At 40.9% G+C, this 18,295-nt stretch overlaps 1 protein-coding gene across 4 annotated transcripts in view; it reads right to left on the reverse strand.

Annotated features, from left to right (window-relative positions):
• CCDC60 (coiled-coil domain containing 60) overlaps window positions 6,906-18,295 on the reverse strand; it is a 46,118-nt gene continuing 34,728 nt past the window's right edge. For all 4 annotated transcript variants that reach the window (XM_021412745.1, XM_021412746.1, XM_021412747.1 and 1 more), the window contains 7 exons: window positions 17,373-17,463; window positions 15,966-16,188; window positions 14,511-14,601; window positions 13,393-13,515; window positions 12,123-12,254; window positions 9,749-9,938; window positions 6,906-8,402 (listed from right to left, as the gene is read on the reverse strand). In XM_021412745.1, coding sequence (XP_021268420.1) covers window positions 8,304-8,402; window positions 9,749-9,938; window positions 12,123-12,254; window positions 13,393-13,515; window positions 14,511-14,601; window positions 15,966-16,188; window positions 17,373-17,463 — 949 coding nt within the window. In that variant the 3' untranslated portion in view covers window positions 6,906-8,303. The remainder of the gene's footprint in view (window positions 8,403-9,748; window positions 9,939-12,122; window positions 12,255-13,392; window positions 13,516-14,510; window positions 14,602-15,965; window positions 16,189-17,372; window positions 17,464-18,295) is intronic.

Raw genomic sequence — 18,295 nt, forward strand, 5'->3', positions numbered from 1 at the left:
CTCTCCAGAGCTTTGTATCTGGTCATTCTAGCTTTCCTTTGTAAAACGTTATGCATAAGGACTGTGCCCCTGACAAGTACATGGGAATATCCCTTCTCTCTCACTGTCCATTCTCATGATTGTTGGGCCACATAGCAAGACTTCACTAACTCAGAGACCAAGCAGTACTAAGGAGTACGAGGCAATTACGGTCTCAAAAAAGTGCAGAAAGAAAGAAAACTTTGTAACACACTGTGTTGACCCCAACACAGCTATGCCATGAAGGTTTAGCAGCAGGCCTTGGAGGTGGCCATGAAGCTTTTGGTTTTAGGTGTTTTGATATTACCCAGGTGCCTCTTCAGTAGTAATCATAAAATCATAGACTCATGAAGGTTGGGAAAGACCACTGAGATCATCCAGCCCAACCATCAGCCCATCACCACCATGCCATAAACCATGTCACTCATGTCTCAAGCATGAGCACAATCTGGGAGATGGGAAAGAAAAGCAACAGGATTTGGGAAACTGGGAGAGATGGAAGTGGAGGAAGGGAGTGGGAGCAAGGATGATGTGTCAAGGAGCTCAGTGGGGAGCTCTGGGGCCGCTGGCTGGCTGGGTTTTGGCTACTGACCTTGGGGCTCAGTGGCCAAGCACCCCAACGTCATCATGGGAACAGCTCAGGTAATGTTGCTTGTACAGTGGAGATTGCAGACAGAACAGTACAGACATGCTGAAAGCACAAAGCTGACTTAAACATGGAGAGAAATGAGAAAAGAGAGATCTGGGAGGCTGCTTCAGGCCCTTTACTGGTATCTATGGTTTAGCAATTCAAAATAAATATTGGGATCAAACTCTCTGTTGACATTACGCAAAGGAAATCGTTGCAATAAGCCACAAAGACATTCTGAGCTCTGAAGTAAGTTTCTCTATTGACAAACCACAGAATGCTCAAACCATTCCAGCAGTCAGGGTGAGATAATGACAAACTAATAATCCTTTATCTTAGAATCTGGAACTAACCCTTAAAGAGCTCTTGAATTCCAATTGATTTGCTGGGAGTCTAGCAGGGGTGTTATTAATTTATGAGGTTGAATCAGATAGGTACAGTCAGTTGGTTTTCATGCACATTAAATATTCATGCAGTTATGCTTTTCCTTAGATAGGGAGCTACTGTATTATTTAACTGAATCCCATAGTCAAATGTTACAAGAGTAATCTTGATGGTGATTTCTCATCACCACAGTAGTAGGTGGGCTTATGAAGAAAGCAGAGACAACCCACTTGGGAAATTACCTCTTTTCCATGAGAATCTGAAAGTATCAATATCTGTACGTGGCACAAGGTGTTGAATCAAGAGGTGAATCTGCCCTTTGCCATACGTAAATGAGAACATTCAGGAATCAAAGACCAAAATCCCACTGGCTTTATTGTTGGCCAGCTTGCACATATTTGCATTACTCTGCACTGCAAGAGTTAATTTAGACCTGTCCCTGAGTCTGTTCATATCGCTGTCATTAGCGTGATGAGAATTCTTTTTGCTGTTGTGTTTTTGTGGGTATAACTGAGTCAGCAGTGCCTGTGGGGCTGATGCATTACTCTGCCACTGGGACCAGTTCGTGCCGATACCCAAAGAGGTATCAGGAGAGAAATGCTTTTCTTAATTTAAACATAACTTTGCTATTTTATCCTTGCAGCTGTATGCTCTTATTTTTCATTCTGGACTGTGGCTTTGCAAACATCAGAAGTCCCTGATGAGCTATTGCTTTGGTAAATTATTAACAGTAAATTAATGTGTCATCAGGGAAACGTCCAGATTAAAAAGAAAATCTGAGACTTTTTTCATTCACTGTTACGCTTCTGAAGTACTATCATCATTTGAAGCCAATAAAGAAGTTGACTGATCAAACCTGCTAGTGCTTAAACATATGTGAAGATGTCTCTATCTATCTGCCAAGATCTATCTTCTTTCCATTCCGTCTCCTGGCTTCTGACCTGCCTTATCTAGTCACAAATCAGCATCAAAGGATCTGTTCCCACAGCTCAGACAGCAATGGGCATCTGCTCAGTGCTGTGGGTGACCTGTTTTGTGCTGCGAGGAGCCCTCATTTTATCTCACCGTCCCATTTTCCTAGAAATAGTTTGTGTTCTTGGAAGTTTTTCTCCTTGTGATTGGCAAGGCAATCTGTTTCAACAGTCCCCTTGAAGCACTGGGATGGTGGGATTTCTCTTACATCGCCTCAGACATCCCAAAGCAGAGCATTAAAGCTCACCTACGTTTGATTTCTTTTAGCATCCACATTCTAAAAGCCTAAAGAGGGTTTGCATGTCTTAGGTTTAAATATGGGGGGATGAACTGCAGGCAGGAATTTTGCTTGTAAGTCACCTGTAAAGCACGTCTTGAATCCATTACTATGCTCATAAGTTTTTTTAGCAGAATTCCAGCAATGCTGCAACTCTGGTATTTGTATTATCAAAGAAATTGCAATGGTAATTTGCTGTCTAATTCTTAATAGCGAATAAAAGGAAAATGATGTTCTGAATAATTTTCACAAATTCTAATGTTTATGAAAGTGTCGTAGCACTATTTAATACTGCTTCATCTCAGCCCGTGAAGTAAGGCATTTTGCAATGAATTTAATTAGTTCTCATTCACCACAGAGTGAATCTGGAATTGCTACACAGACTTCTATGAATCAGCTCTGGCTTCATACAGGAACAAACAAGAGCAAGACTTGGCTGGGAGTGCTGCTGTGGGGCCAGCAGCGTCATTTACAAATAGAGCAGGGTTTGAACAAAAAGGCTAAATGCACCCATTAGGGACAGTTTGGATCTGGATTCAGATATGAACTTGTGGGATAAGCTGAATACTAATTGTTCTATAAATTATTAATGTGCTTTGCACTTTTCCATTATGTAGCACCCCCACAGGACTTTCTCTCCTCACACACACACACATTCTCTCCTTTCATTAAGGATTCCCAAATGCTGTAATTAGAATGGTCATCTGGAGTTGACTATCAACACCTCTGCAGCTTTACTTCAGTGGAATTGCAGTGACCTAAATCACACTGCTGAACACAGCTCAGAACTCACTGCACTATTACAACAGGAGACCTTTTAGCAGGGACAAAAGCAACCAAGACACTGCTGCTGTGTCTTTTTCCTCATTTATACATTACATTGTATGTTGTTAATGTCAAAAAATCTGTTCAAGTACATAAAGTCAGTGTCCATTTTTGTCCTGTGATGTAAAGTCAAATTGTAGCGCTGATACTACTGATCGGGTTGACAAGAGTACAACAAATGGATAAATATGCCCAAACTTCATTTTGGGACAGAGTTGCCACACTATGCTTTATGTCTGCCAAAAATCCAAGCACAACACTATTTCAGCAAAGATGCCTCTTGCAAAATGTGCCTTGAAGGGGTACTCAGAAAAGTGAACTTTCGCCATATACCACTATGCTGGTGATCCCTTCCCTTCCCTTCCCTTCCCTTCCCTTCCAGCAAGATTGCTTTTAGTCATATCTATCTCAGTCACCTGGATTAGATATGGGTCACAGTTGTTCCTCTTTTCCTACAACAAATGGGAACGGTTGGGCGTCGCAATCTTCCCTCCACACTTTGTGTGGAGTTTTCATTTAGACCACGCATACTTTGCTGCAACCTGCCCTACTTTTTAAATATAGTTTGGAGAACCATAGGTAGGAAACAGCCTCTTCAAGGCAAGTCTTTGTTAGGATACCCTGCAAAACATTCACATAAATTATCTATGCAAGACAATGCTTTGATGACTGTTACAATAACCTAGCGCTGGAAATTAATTGAATCCCACGTTTGTAAGCTATGATGTGTTCTGTTAAAAATCCACTACAATTTATATTACAATGCCTATGTCCATCACATATAATAGGGTATAATTTACAATAACTTGTACTAAAATGTAGCCAACCCAATAAAAAGTGATATATGTCATGCAGAAAGCAAACAACCCTTTGCCAGGAAAAAAAAAATGCCAACAAAGAAAAAAGGATTTTTTTTCTCACCCTTTCCCTCCTTCAAACTCTAATTCTGTCCCTGCCAAGTGCACTACAAAAATCTAATTCAGCAACAGAAAGTCAGTATCTTGAAAACTGACGTCGTTAATCAGGACCGACAGCACTGAAAGTATTGCAACTTTTTTGGGCTGCTATGACTCTTAGAGCAAAGCCTGCAGGAAGTTTGTACAGCTACAGCACTCCAGCTACTTTGGAATGCATATTCTGATGGAAAAGCTAGCTTTGAGCTTGCTCTGCCTTATTCAAGTGTGGATTCTTTCCCTCCCACTGGATTGCATTCTTCTGCTCAACTGCAGAATAACTTAGGATCTGTCTTTTATTCCTTGGGACCAACCTTTGGTATGGAAATGGCCGTTTACCTGGAAGAGCATGAAGGTCAGGGCCAGATGTGATGGCTTCCTCAAAACACAGAACTTGGTGGCTGGCTCAATGAGATGAATGCTGCTGTTTTTCACCCTGCCCTTCTGTCACAGCAGCAAAAGAGCATCCCCTCTTCTCACTATAAGAAAGGACTCCTGAATGAGTACACCTCCTGCTTTCTGTTACCTGGGTGAATAGACAAACACAAGTTGAAACATGCTTCAGTGACCCTGGTATGCAGGACTATCACCCAATAGGCTCAGCTTTTCCCTCCCCCTCCAATACTGTCATAAAACACAAGGTTAGATCAAAATCTATCTACATTCCATCTCTGATGTAGGCCAATAACAGTTAAGAACAGTGAGGTTGGAGTATCTGAGAATCCCTCCTTGCTGCATTTCTTCTGTCACATCTTTTTTTCTCTCATCGATCCCATTTTTTTGGTGGTGGGGCAGCTTTCCTACTGGGCAGTGTATTTTGTTTTGCATGGGCTTACTCGCTGCGTAGCAAAAAGTATGGCTCCAAACACTCAGTGCCTTGAATAAAAGCCTGAGCTGCTGGTTTTAAAGTCAGCATTTGTCCTTATCACAACAACCTACTCTGATTTTACAGTAATGAACACTCAACAAGGTCAATCAGAATCTTTACATTGACCTTAACACAAGTTAGGGCTGGTCTCAAATATCCTGGGATACGTTAGCCTGAGCTTTTACCTTCTGCAGCACTAAAACAGTGATATTTATTAAAACCTAGCAAAAAAGAGTTGCTGTTATTAATGGTTGAGGCCAAATATAGTTACATCTCTTTAACACATGGCTACAGTAATGTTAATTTACAAGGCAGCGGAATAGAGTGGTGATACATAACGCTGAAATTCCAATTAGAAAGACATACTTTGATTTCTGAATACTCCCACAACGACTGAGACATTTATTTACAGCAAAACAGCGTGTCTCCAAGAAAGACAGAGATGCTTACTTTATAATTCCTATTTATAAGATGCTGCTTGTTCTAGCCTAGGTAAAACAAAACCAAAACACAGTGAAAGCATTGTTGTTGATATAAAAACGATAGTTGGCTTATTTTCTACCATGGTGAAATCTTTCTTATGACAAGAGTAGAGATGACAATTTAAGAATCACTGTGAAACAGAAGGAAAGGGTAAGTGGTGAAAGAGACATTCTTCTAATTGTTGAGTTTTCCTATAGCACTTACCAGCTTAATAGCCAAGCAGTTCTCAAACAACAGTAACTTTCTACCATGCTATTAGCAAAACCCAGGACACATCCTTCTTTCAGTTTCCTGGAGGCGTAATCGGAGGAGAGTAGGATTTGAACGACACTGGGAACATCTCCGGCAGTGGGAAACAGAAACAAGATTCTCTGTCTGAGGGTTCATTGTCTGAATCCCACAAATATCCTTCTGGTGCATGAAGTGACCGACCTAAGCTTGGATGCTTCATTTGGGCTAATGGAGTTTGTGAATGACTGGCCAATTAGCTGAAACTGTAAAGGACCAGAGCAGAATGGGAGCAAAGGTGAGCAGACAGAACTGATCCAGCAGCTGTATCACACACTCTTGGACCTTGGTCCAATTGCTTGGACCCTTGGTGTGTCTATCTCCAGTGTTTTAAATGGGTTACTTTGAACCTACCCGGAAAAGGTGCACTGAAAGAGTAAGTTGGAAACTGTGAGACATTCACAAATGTATTTGGGGGAATCTAAAATAACTGTCAGGAAAAAAAACCACCAAAAAGTTAAAAAAAGGCCAAGTCTTCTTTCCTGCGAATCACAGGTTTAAGTTGGAAGGGACCCTTAAAAGTCATCTAGTTCAACTGCCCCATGATGAATGCAGAAAGCAAGCAGATGACATCCAAAAAAGGATTTTTTTTTCATCATTTTCATTACTCTCATACCAGAGAAGAGCAAAAGATAATCTAATTTCTTTCTAGAGGAGGAGTCCCCATCATTACCTGGTGACAACAGGAGAGAGAAGAGCCACTGTCTATCTAAATCATGTGTAAGATATTTCATAATATCACAAATACTTCTTTGGAGACTCCTGACATTCAGCATTGTTAACCACAGCTCAACCAGGAGAACCCAGCTGTTACATGAAGCTTTCTTTCTGTTTGCTTGTAATATCAGCTGTCACCACAGGGTGACACGGCAGCACAGACAATGAAACTTGGCTCAGGTATGGTGAAAAGACCCCAAACGGACAGCAGAGGTAGGGGAGCAGGGATTCTCAAAGGGCTGCAAGGAAGCTTCTTAGAGCGAGCATTTGGAATTGAGGTCTGATCCTTCTTACCCGATAGAAGCATGGCCATCCATTTCCCTGGGCACTAGATCAGTCCCTACAGAGTCTGGAGATAAGTTTGCCACTGGGTTTTTAAATGGAGGGGAAGAAAAACACGGACGTGGAAGAACATGGCTTCATTAAAAGTGCTAGGTAACCACCACCACATATAGGATGAGAATAGTTGGGGCACAAAAAATTTAGGTGTTCCTTTTTTTTTTTTTTTTTTTTCTGGTAGCTGTGAGTCAAAGAAATCTGTGGATTTCACACTTTTCCTTGAAAAAATATTTACCTTTTGTCATGAGAATGAGGAAGGGAACACATGAAGGCCATTAATCAATAGCATATTACACACCAGTGGTCACAGTACTCACCTGCATCCCGAACTGGCATTGTTTTCACTTACTGTGGCTGAAGGATTAACTGCCCTTGTGCCCAATGGGTTCTCAGGAAGCTCTGACACGCAGGTAAGCAGCTAATTAGGATCATCAGCTTAGAAGGTCATTGGATCACTGATTCCATCACCTAGCAATTGTGACCCACCGTCAAAGAGATGGTTGAGCACAAACAGATTCATAAAGCTGATGAAATATGACCATCTCTGAGTTGTGTCATTCTATTGTGTCCTACAAGACAGTCATGGAAAATACATGCTGAAGTAAGTAGTGCAAAGAATATCTTCAGGTGAAAACCTGGGAAATGGGTCTAAGGATTCTTGGCTTTTCAATATGGATTTTAATAAGGCAAGAAATTAAGCCATAATCACAGAATAACTACAAAATAAACTCGACGAAAATAAAACAACCAAATTACAGAAAAGAATAAGAGCAAAAAAGAACTGTCTTAAAGCTTACAACCACCCTGTGTTTGGGTTATTTTTTAAACTACTTTTGTAAATGGGAGGTAAAATGAAAAGCAGTCAGAGTCAGTGCTACTTAGATATGGTGATATGCATAACTGCATTGAGAAGATGCTTGCTGTAACGTAGGCATTGCTGGAGAAATGTTTGAAGAAGTCACCTGCCCTGGGACTAGGAGTTCAGCCTTCATCCTAAATGTAATCCCCATGTAACTACAGATAGGACTAAAGGGAATGGCCTCAAGTTGCACCAATGGAGATTCAGGTTGGACATTAGGAAATACTTCTCCAAAAGAGTGGTCAGGTGCTGGAATTCGCTGCCCAGGGAGGTGGTTGAGTCACTGACCCTGGAGGAGTTCAAGAAACATTTAAATGTTGTCTTGAGGGACATGGTTTAGTGGGAAATAGTGGTGATAGGTGGGCGGTTGGACTGGACGATCTTGGAAGTCTTTTCCAACCTTGGTGGTTCTCTGGTTCTACGATTCTAAATGGTTAGGTGAGACTGAAGTTTGATGGTGAGTCCGAGACGTCATACAGGAAGAAATCATTTAGCTTTTATTTTCTGTGGCCAACCACAGCCAGCAGAGCTCGGTGCATGGACAAAATTCAGATGTGCAAGAGTGGTCAGTGGGACTTCCTGAAGATAATTCTCCTTCCCCAGTCTTCCATGATGCAAATCTCAACAGGAGGTAGCTTTCTGCTTGAAGCCAGACAGTGGTAGCTGGAAAACCATCTCAGTTGGCCATCTCATTAAAAGGTAGAGGACTGTGCATGGAGAGGGTCTACTTTTGTCTGAAACCACTCACTGAAATCCTCTTCTGGCATCTGTACAACACTTTCACGTACAAACTGAAACAGAAAAAGGTTATTTCCTGAGCATTTGATTTTACATGTAAGAGAGAGACATAGTATGTCTCAATTTGATCATTGTGACAATGGAACAAATTGTCTGCAAACAATTAATATAGTGCTTCATATCACCAAAACATTTTAATGCAATTTTCTTAACAGCTGGACCTGCTCTGAAATGAATTAAAAGCAAAACTCTACATCTTCCTTGCAATTTATATTCTCAGTCCTTCCAAGTCAGGTCTTTGTGTATTCAGACATACAGCTGTCTTCTACCTACGATTGTACCACATACATTAAAGCAACCTGAAGTTAAATAAAACCTCCATCTTGAATCTGTGTAGGTATCAACCAGTTTATATGTTTACATTCAGTGATACTCTCCTCGCCCCTAAGATGCTATAGTCCTGTTTATCTGTTCCAGCCCAAGGAATACCAAGGGCCTCTTTCCTCTCTGGCTACTTTGAAAAGATGTGTAAATAGAAGATTCTGCAATGCTCACATCTTTTTTATTGAGCATCAAGGTAAGGCTGCCACTCTGGTTAGTGACTGTGTAAACTGGTGCACAAGACAAAATGGCTGTTTTTAAAAGACATCAAGAAAATGCAAGCTGTCTGATCACTGCTCACAGTGAGTGCTTTGCCCTTGTAAAGTGCCATACACTCAATACCTGAAAGATGCACAGGCACTGTAACCTGCTGCCTCTCTGGGATTGCTGTGGTCTTGCAAATTAGGAGGAAGAATGGTGATGAGAACAAAAAACAGAAGGTGGCATCATTGCCTTTTTTATCTTGGTTAGGCTACACAGCGGTATACATTCTAAAAGTATTCTGGTCTCTTCCTTCTGTCTTTACTCTTCTGTACGTTGCTTCTAGAACGTGAATGGAGCCCAGCTCACAATCTGGAGAAGCACATTATTTTTTAGATGTTGCCAAAGCAAAACAAAGGCTGCTGCAGAATTCCCGGGTCGGTAGCACAAGCGTTAACTTGACTAGCTCCTAGATGCAAGACTGGGAATGAATGACAGCCCTCTTCAGGGCACAGGAAGGGAATGTTTCTCTTCAAGTATCCTAACAATTTATGACAGACATCACTTTCACTGTGGCAGTAAATAAATCAACAATGACATAATAATCAAATGATACTGATTAATAATCCAGCGCTTGTCATAACAGCTTTCTTCTAAAGGGTTCAACGTGTCTTGTAAAAGGTGAATAGTACCATCTTCACTTAATGAGATCCTAAATGATTTCATCTGGTAACCTTCCACTGCATGAACTTCACCTATGGGTGTCCACTTTCCCCACTCTCATTGCACAGAGAATCAAGAACCAGACCCATCTCACCTCCACAGCAGCAGCAATTTCTGGAGAGCACAGCTCCCACACCTGGAGATCAGTCAGAGCCTGAAGAAAGGTGTCTTGATGAATGCATAAATCAGGATCCATGCCAAATTTTTCCAGTTTCTTTAAGATTCTCTTCACGTAACGGTCATTCTTCACAGGCTCTGGCAGTCTGTCCAGCAATGCAGGAAACCTTCAGCAGAAAGAAGAACAGCAGTGAAAGAACCCCTAGGTACAAATGGAAAAATCTGATGGGCAACTCTAGATCTGCCTGGCATTTCTGCCACTTCACGACCTCCATGGCTTCTACAGGGGAAATAAAAAAAGGTTCTTTGGAGGATGTAATACCCAGTGTAATACCCAGTGAATAATGCAAAGGAGCTGTATTTTATAGGAGTTGTGCATCAGCTGCCTTTACGGAGCACTGAAATAGACATTCATTTAAATTCTGAATGACAAACGTGGTTATGAAAGCAAATAACAAAAAGCTAGCAATTTTTTCATTTTACAAGAAATGCCCTCTTAATCTTTAGCCCCGATGGATTTTCCAATGCAATCAAGTGTCTGATTTGACACACTTTCTGATGCTCTTTACTATCCCTTTTCTGTGTGTTAACACCATTCTCCTCTACGCGCTGACATAAATCTCAGCCACGTGAAGGTGCTGTAACACACAGCCTTTATCATTTAATTCTGAATATAGAGACTCAGAGGGAAAATCACACGTTACAATAAGAAGAAAACTCTTGTGAAAAGACTGACTTTTTTTTTTTTTTTAATGTTCTGTATAAATTCTACAGTGCTGCTTTGACAGTGCTGGAGATTGATGCTCCAAGCCTTCCGAGATCATGCATGCCTGAGGCATCCTAGCAGCAGGGAGTTCTGCCTTCCCACAGTTTAGGATACGTTTTACTGGAACAGCAGGAGACAGGTGAGGAATTTCTTCCTTAAACCAGTGAAAAGGGGAGCGTACAGGTTCTCATCTTCAGTAGAGACACTTCTATGCTCGGTAGCACACTACTGGTATGGCTGTTTAAGCAACTCGTTACTATCCCTGGTGAGGTTACCCCAGTTACCATCACTGTCTCACACACAGGTTTTGCATAACCCATCCATGCATCACGATATTCTTTGAAAAAGGTCAGCGTGCTCATATCCCACTATTCCTATTTTGTATTATTTCAGTTTTTGCTTGGTTTTTATTTCACTTTTTAAGAGAGAAAAAAAAACAACTCGACTGGCAGCATATACCATTAAAGTGTTCCCACTGCAATTGAGCTTTCCTGGCTGAATTTTCCTGTTTGCAAACGTATGGGAACAAAACAGCCCTATTGTAAATGAAGTAAGCGTTACGGTGAAAGCAATTTCTCTGTCATGACTTAGTGCCTCCCTAGGGGCTTGACCAAATGTCTCATTCTTCGTGTCCCTGTGGAGAGTATGAGTGTGAGTATATAAAAGTAAAAACTCATCCACTTCAGCTCTGGGGCTTATTTACATGGCAGATCTTAAGTGTGGGCAACAGCTGGAGCGTACGTTTGGCAACTAAAATTAGTTTTGCTATATAGGCCAAGGCTCTGTTTATGAATTAACTCATGACTGACAGCTTCCTAGGCCTCCTGCAAGTGTGGCCTAAGATAAGAAACTGCCTTTTTATTATCCCAACGTATGAGGGACAGGAGGCTTACTAGCAAGGAGAGCCAAGGAGGGCAGGCTGAAATAAATGTCCCATGCAGCTTGTTCTCTCTGCAGTTCCATGGCTGAGGGGTTCTCATGGCAGGGAACGCGCTGAGAGTTTGTTGAGGTATTCCTGTAGGCTATTTATAGTGTGGATCTGGAAGCTGATCACTGGATATAGTCAACATCTACACTGGCAGGGAAATATATATTATTTTAACATGGATGGACAGCTAGAATCAGAGTTTCCTCGCCATCAGTTTTAGCACTGTGGATTTTCAGTTCAGTTGTTGTGACTTTAACCCACATACATTTATTTACTCTCATCTTCAGGGAACAGTGCGTTTACATAGTTCCTCACAGAGGAAGTTTCCTATAGAGCTGCACGCTGGAGAGGGTCTATGAATGCATGGGCAGAGCACTTTTTGTCCCCAGTATCACCAGAAAGGAAATCTTCCTCATCCCTTTTCCTACCATAGCCAATAAACTTGTCTCCTGAGCAGGCTGCTCCTAGGAATACCTGTTGTTTTGGGTTTTTTTTGCTACCAGTTTGTGAAGCCTGCATTTTCAGCAACCATTTCAATGCTTTCTAGTGATACTTTGCTTTGAGTAGAAAAAGAATAGTATTTCAGCTTTTTGTACAAAAGGCAACTCTAGGACCATGACCACATCAACAGAAATAAGGGTCTCAATGGCTCCTTACCACTTAAGTTCATTTTCATCATGTTCTTTTTCAGCTCTCACGTCCAGCTGTCTTATTCTTTCCATGTCCTCTTTAAAATACTTCAGTCGTCTCAAAGCCTGGTATTTTTTATAGCATCGCTCTTCCTGGCTCCTAACAACAACAGAAAGCCCTTAAAATTAATCTGTACTTTAAACATTACCATTCTTCTTTATAGTGAAGTAGGAAGATACTAAGCAAGGCAGAAAACAACAAATTTGAAGAACACATTGCATGTTCAGTCTGTGGACGCTCATAACAACTTTGGCTTTTACAGCATTCTGAATATATTGATATTTCTTCTATAAGCACGTTAATAAGTGTTGATGCTTTATATCACCTCTAGAAGGTAAGAAAGAAACAAACTTCAAAATCGATATGTTTAAATTTAAATTCAAATTCCGCTTTCTATATGGTATTGACTAGTTTAAAGCAAACACACAAACAAAATCAAACAGTAATGCTGCACAATGGTCTGGGGTGAAATTGTCCTTCCATAATGCGGAACACTGCTGGAATCATCTGTTCCTTTTGGAGTCACAGCAGCTGCTCAGGGAAGAAAGCAAGGACTCAGCGTCAAATAAGGAAAGCTCTGGGGCAAAAAACAACCAACCCATAATCTAACTACAAAACAGAACGAAAGAATAGAAAGAAGAAAGAAGAGAAAGGAAGAAAGAAAATAGCCATGCAGGGAAGGATTTCAGGTCTGATGTTTACTGAGAAAAAAGAGTTTGCACAAAAATCACCCAGAAAGATTCATCTGTGGAAGGAAAGGGTGTCAGATTTTGGCTGGTTAGCAAAGTAGAAATGTCGCTGATCAGGAAAAGGCCTTGAGAGAGGCCATTGTAAATGCTACTATAAAAACAGTCCTCGTAATGTTGAAGAACAACACAGCCATCTATGAAATGAAATTACAAGACAGCCTGCAGACTGCATGTGAACTGAATTTATTGCTCTCTCTCTGAGTGAAAAGGACCATGACGTTCAAAGCAAGTCTATCCCAGGTATTTATCAGAACGATGTTCCACAAAAGTCATTCAGAAATACCCCCAAACACTGCCACAAATATTTAACCTGCAGTAAATTTTCATACGCGGACAGCCAACGTTTTCCAGACCATTCCTTAACCCTTACTTTATAGGCGCTCCATATAAATCAGTAGATGCATCTTTAAAACACCTGAAGATAAACCCTAAATCTGGACAGAAGCAAGGTGCATATATTCCATTAAAAGCAAACAGTCTCTTCTTACCTCTCAAGGCTCTCAAGAGCATCATGCAAACAACAAGCTGCTTCTTCACGTATTGCCATGAACTTGTGCCTCGCATCAGCACACAGATTAGCTTTGCTTTTAATGACATTGCTGATATGGCAGCTGAAAATGAAACAAGAAAAGTGGAATTAACATCTTGTGGCAACCACCTTGTGGCAAGCACCTGCAATGTGAATGCATCTAAGTTTGGAGATCTTTTATTGGTGTTAAAATCAAATTTAATATCACTTACAATCTTTTTTCATCAAATTAATGACAGAATTTGATAAATTAATATTGGAAATGATATTAAATTCGGATTATTGCTACCTTCCCTGCCAGTCACATTCTTCCAGGAAAGTCCTTTTGCATTGCAATGAACTGTGCTGACTGTGCTGCAAGGTTTCACTCGCCGGCTCTGTCCTCAGTGAAATAAAATGCTGCCTGACATTTGCACGGCAAACTTTTTCCACACATTGAGCTGTGTTTATGCTGCATGTAATGTGCATCAAAACCACATTTGTACCCTCATCCCTGCCTTCTGGGCCTCCTATTCTTGAACGTTATTCTTGGTCCTTAATGAATGGCATGCTTACCCTGTAATCCTTCTGAGCCATTGGCAGTGAATTGTAAGACAGGACGAGGTTTAAAATTGAGTACACTGTGCCTTTTCCAGACTGTGAGACACCCAATGATGACTGCAATAACACACTAAATGTGGCAGACTGGCTGGATTATCCAGGAACAAGTTTATCATTTTTTTCATATCATTCATATTTTTATATTCATATTATTCATATGTTCATCATATTTCTCTTGACCTCAACTCCAAGGAAAAAAAAAATGCTTCAGCAAAGCCCAATTATAGGAATGATTAGTTGTGTCAGTCTTACAGCTGGAGAAACCACTGCAGAACTGAACAAGGAGGGCGCACACCTAATGCAAGTCTACTCTGCCACCTGTGCCAAGAGATATCAGTAGCATTTGAATTCACTGAGCACTGAATTCAGCTGCTCTGAAACAACAACACCAACCCAACAACCAAATCCCAGCACCCCTGAGCTCTGTCCTGGCGAGCTCCTTCTCCTAGTCTTTCAGAAAGCCATTGGATAACACACCTCTGCAGTCCAGTCTTCTTCAGCATGTCTTCTTGTCCATGGACACCTTTAGACCCCTTCACGTGCATTGTCTGGATCTGCTTCTGTGGGGCTGATGAAAAAACAATCTAAAAACATGTTAACTCTAGCCACTTGTCTCCCAGTTTCTGCTCATGTATCTGTATGGGATGTTTCTTCATCTCACAGCAAAACAAAGCTGTCAGGTGTTATAGCTCTCAGGATAATTTTCAAACCTCAACTCACACAGAAACCAGTTTTTCACCTACATCTGTAAATGAACTGCTTGAGCTTAAAGCTTGGAATTCTCCACTGTTCCCATTCACATCCTAGCAAGGCCACCCATCTGTGCTCAGCATCACGGACAGCTGCAGTGGATGCAGAATGGGATGTTTAGTGCAAAGCCTTCTCTTGTATGCCAGCTTCTGGGAGTCTGAACCTGAAGGTCTTTCAGACTCAGAAAATGTGACCGCTCCTTTACAATAAAGAACAATGTATTGTCTTCTTCTACTCATCTAATTGTATTTGAAGTTGAATATACTCCCAGCAGTACAGCGTAGCAATGATTTCCAAAGTTTAATCATTCACTGCACGGTAACACTTCCCGTTGTTTTAAATTTTGCCAGATAATTTAATTCAGAAAGATTGTAACTGAAGAAGGAAATACCAAGCACTTATAGTTTTCCTTAAGCATCTTTTACATCATCTCTCATTCATTCTCCTCAGGGTTTTGTTGTTGTTAAAACCTTTCTGATAACAAGTAAGCATTGACAGAACTATCCCAAATAAGTCCCAGATCTCCTTCCTGAGTGCTAATTTTGAGCCCAGCAGAACATTATCACATTATCTAGATGATCTTGTAGGTCTTTTCCAACCTTGGCGATTCTAGGATTCTACAATTATGTCAGACTCATAATAATAATATAAGTAACGTAGTGATCCTAAATGATAATTTACTTTTCTGGTCTTGACACAGAGGAAGGGAAAGACTGAAGACTGCCTCGCTATATCTGAAAGGCATTGCCAAGTTGGCAGGTACACTATTCTGTCAGGTCTACCAAGTGCAGGCAATCACTAATGGATGAGTAGGAGGAACACAGAATAACAAAGCCCTATGTGAAATAGATCTATGTTCGGTGGATCAGCTGATCATGCCAGAGAACAGTTTCACTGTTTTTACCTCCTACTGGACATGATAGATGTGAACGACAGCCTGATTATGCAACCAATATAACTGACTATTAATAAACTCTTGCTTAATATTCACATAGGATTATATCATCCTTAAACCAATTTGCTACCAGTGAGGGCATAGAGAGACATGTATGAAGTTTCATAAACCAGAAGAGGATGTATGCTTTTACACTGGCACATCCAGTAGCATCTTTGAAGTAAGCACCCCTTAGTGATGCTGAAAGCAGATCTATTTGATATTGGCAGCCAAGGAAAGGAACTTACAGGGGGAAAACTGTTGTTGTTTAGTTTGCACTGACACACCCGTAGCATTGGCCACAGCTCCACTCGGGGTGACGTGGTCTTCAGAGCAAAGCACAAGGGAATTTACACTGCTGAGCGGGGTCTGACCGTGAGATGACTGACTGCTATGCTGCGAGCTGGCTGGAGCAGTTGTCTTGTTTGCCTTCCTGCTAAATGGGCTGCGCCGCGCCTTCCGCATGTATTTCTGTACGTACAAGAAAGGAAGAACAAAAGGGATTTTCTGCAGCAAATTTTCAGTGGCAGATTTTGTTTCAAATTTCTGTGGCATCTTTGACAGTACAGAAAAAAATGATTCCTTATTAATTCCAGCAGTAGGTTTTTCTGGTCTTCCTGTAACCTCACCCATTTTTCTTCCCAGACTTCACCAAGGTAGCAATCACATGGGTAGGGCATGCTTCTTTTGGCATCTTTCTTCCCTATTCCCCTGCTATAGCATTAATGACAACAGGTTAAGCTGATTCGTAAGCAAGTAACACAGCAGCTATGGAGGGAGTTGGTAATAAAGCAACTTTTTCATGTTTATGGATGAGTAAGTCAAAATGGTTTGATAAATGTTCAGGTCTCCTCCTCACGTACAATAACCTTACAAGTAAGTTTTCTGTGTCCAACACGTAGAACTGAAAGCAAACTGAATTCTTCAGGCTTGATAATGAGGACAGTATGTATTATAAAGCAAGTACCCCTGGAGAAATCCAGTATTTCCACCAGAAGTCTCATATCAAATAGGAAAAGCTGTGTTCAAGTAATAATCAGCATAAATGATAGAGAGGAAATTAATTCAGGGAGGAGGAGAAATAAAAATCTCAGCAATGTGGATGCTTTACAACACATCAAGGCTGACATGCACTTTGTTTTCCTCTGCTCTTGCTCTTTGGGACTTGACTTTAGAGAAGTGGTAAGACTACATGGACAAATCAGAAAGGCATCGACTGAGAAACAGCTCTTAGTTCTGTGACTGTCTGGCTTGCCCTCACTGCTTGCTAACAGCAAAAAGAAGAGTTGCATAAGAACACAATCTTTATCTTATGGAAGTTTCACAGCTTGCTGCTTATTCCCCACCAGCCCTCCAGGATGCCAGTTTGAAATCCCCAGGGTCTAAGACTGTTAAGCAAAAGGGGAACAAATGCAAACCAGAGACTTCATCAGTTTTAGCAGAATATTTAATTCTTCTTACATCAGTATTATCAGTTACCTATTGCTCTTCCTACTACCTAGAATCAAACTGCTATTCTTCAAAAGCAAAGAACAATCCGCAATTCACAAGATCCAGAATCTAAAATGTGGTATCAAGGAGTTCAATTAGGCAACAAGAAGGAGAATAAATGCTTGAAAAGTTGGATTCATTCCCAAAGAAGAAATTAATAATACCTTCGTGTTTGTAACAAAGAGCTCCCACATGTATGTTGCTAACTTTTCCTCTTCGATTTCCTTCACTGACTTTTTAAAGCCACCAGGGTCCCTATGTGAAAACAACGAAATTAGTTTCCTATTTCAAGAGCTAGTATTATTATAAGTTCTTTTAACAATGCAATAAACAGAGGACAAATGGTGGCTGATGATGACATATGTTTGCTTATAAGAAAGACAACAGAAGCTGTATAGGCCATGAGTAAGCCATAGACACAAGACAGCCCAATAATTCTTGCAAGCCACCACACATGTACTGGGCCAGATTATCCTCTCCACTTTCTCTATGCAAGATTTCATGGATCAGAATGACGGCAGGCTCATACAAGAGTCTGTTTTTTCTATGTTGCTGGCTGAGTGAGGACCTGTACTGGTCCACAAGTTTAAACATTGCATCTCATTGGCAAAATTAAACGTGAAAGATGCAATCCTTGCAGCTGTGGTATAACAACAGGTTGCTGCTGAGGTTGTCTCATTTATCACCCAGTCCCCATCTAATCAGCCTAAAGTTTTACAAAGCAGATTAATGTTCTAAGCTTGCTTCCACCACTACATTCAAAAATCTTTTTGTATACATAGGTGCTACATGGTCTAAATGAAACCATAATTTTTCATGGTTTCTGCAAAATGAAGTATATGTTTGCTTATCAGTTCAGATAACATTGAGGAAGAGGAGTGGTGCATAGAGACTGCAATAGGAAGCACAAGAAAAAAGAGACAGCACTACTTTTGAATCTGGAAATGAATCCAGAGCTTTATATGTTCACACTTTGCTGTCAGCCTGTCTAGTGGTCAGTCCTCATATGTAAAGGGGTGAAAAATTCATCCATGACACACATTGGATTGATTCTCCTCCAGGCTAGTTCTACATAATGGTACTCTGC

The sequence above is a fragment of the Numida meleagris genome, chromosome 14 (assembly GCF_002078875.1).
Source record: "Numida meleagris isolate 19003 breed g44 Domestic line chromosome 14, NumMel1.0, whole genome shotgun sequence".
Taxonomy (NCBI): Eukaryota; Metazoa; Chordata; class Aves; order Galliformes; family Numididae; genus Numida; species Numida meleagris.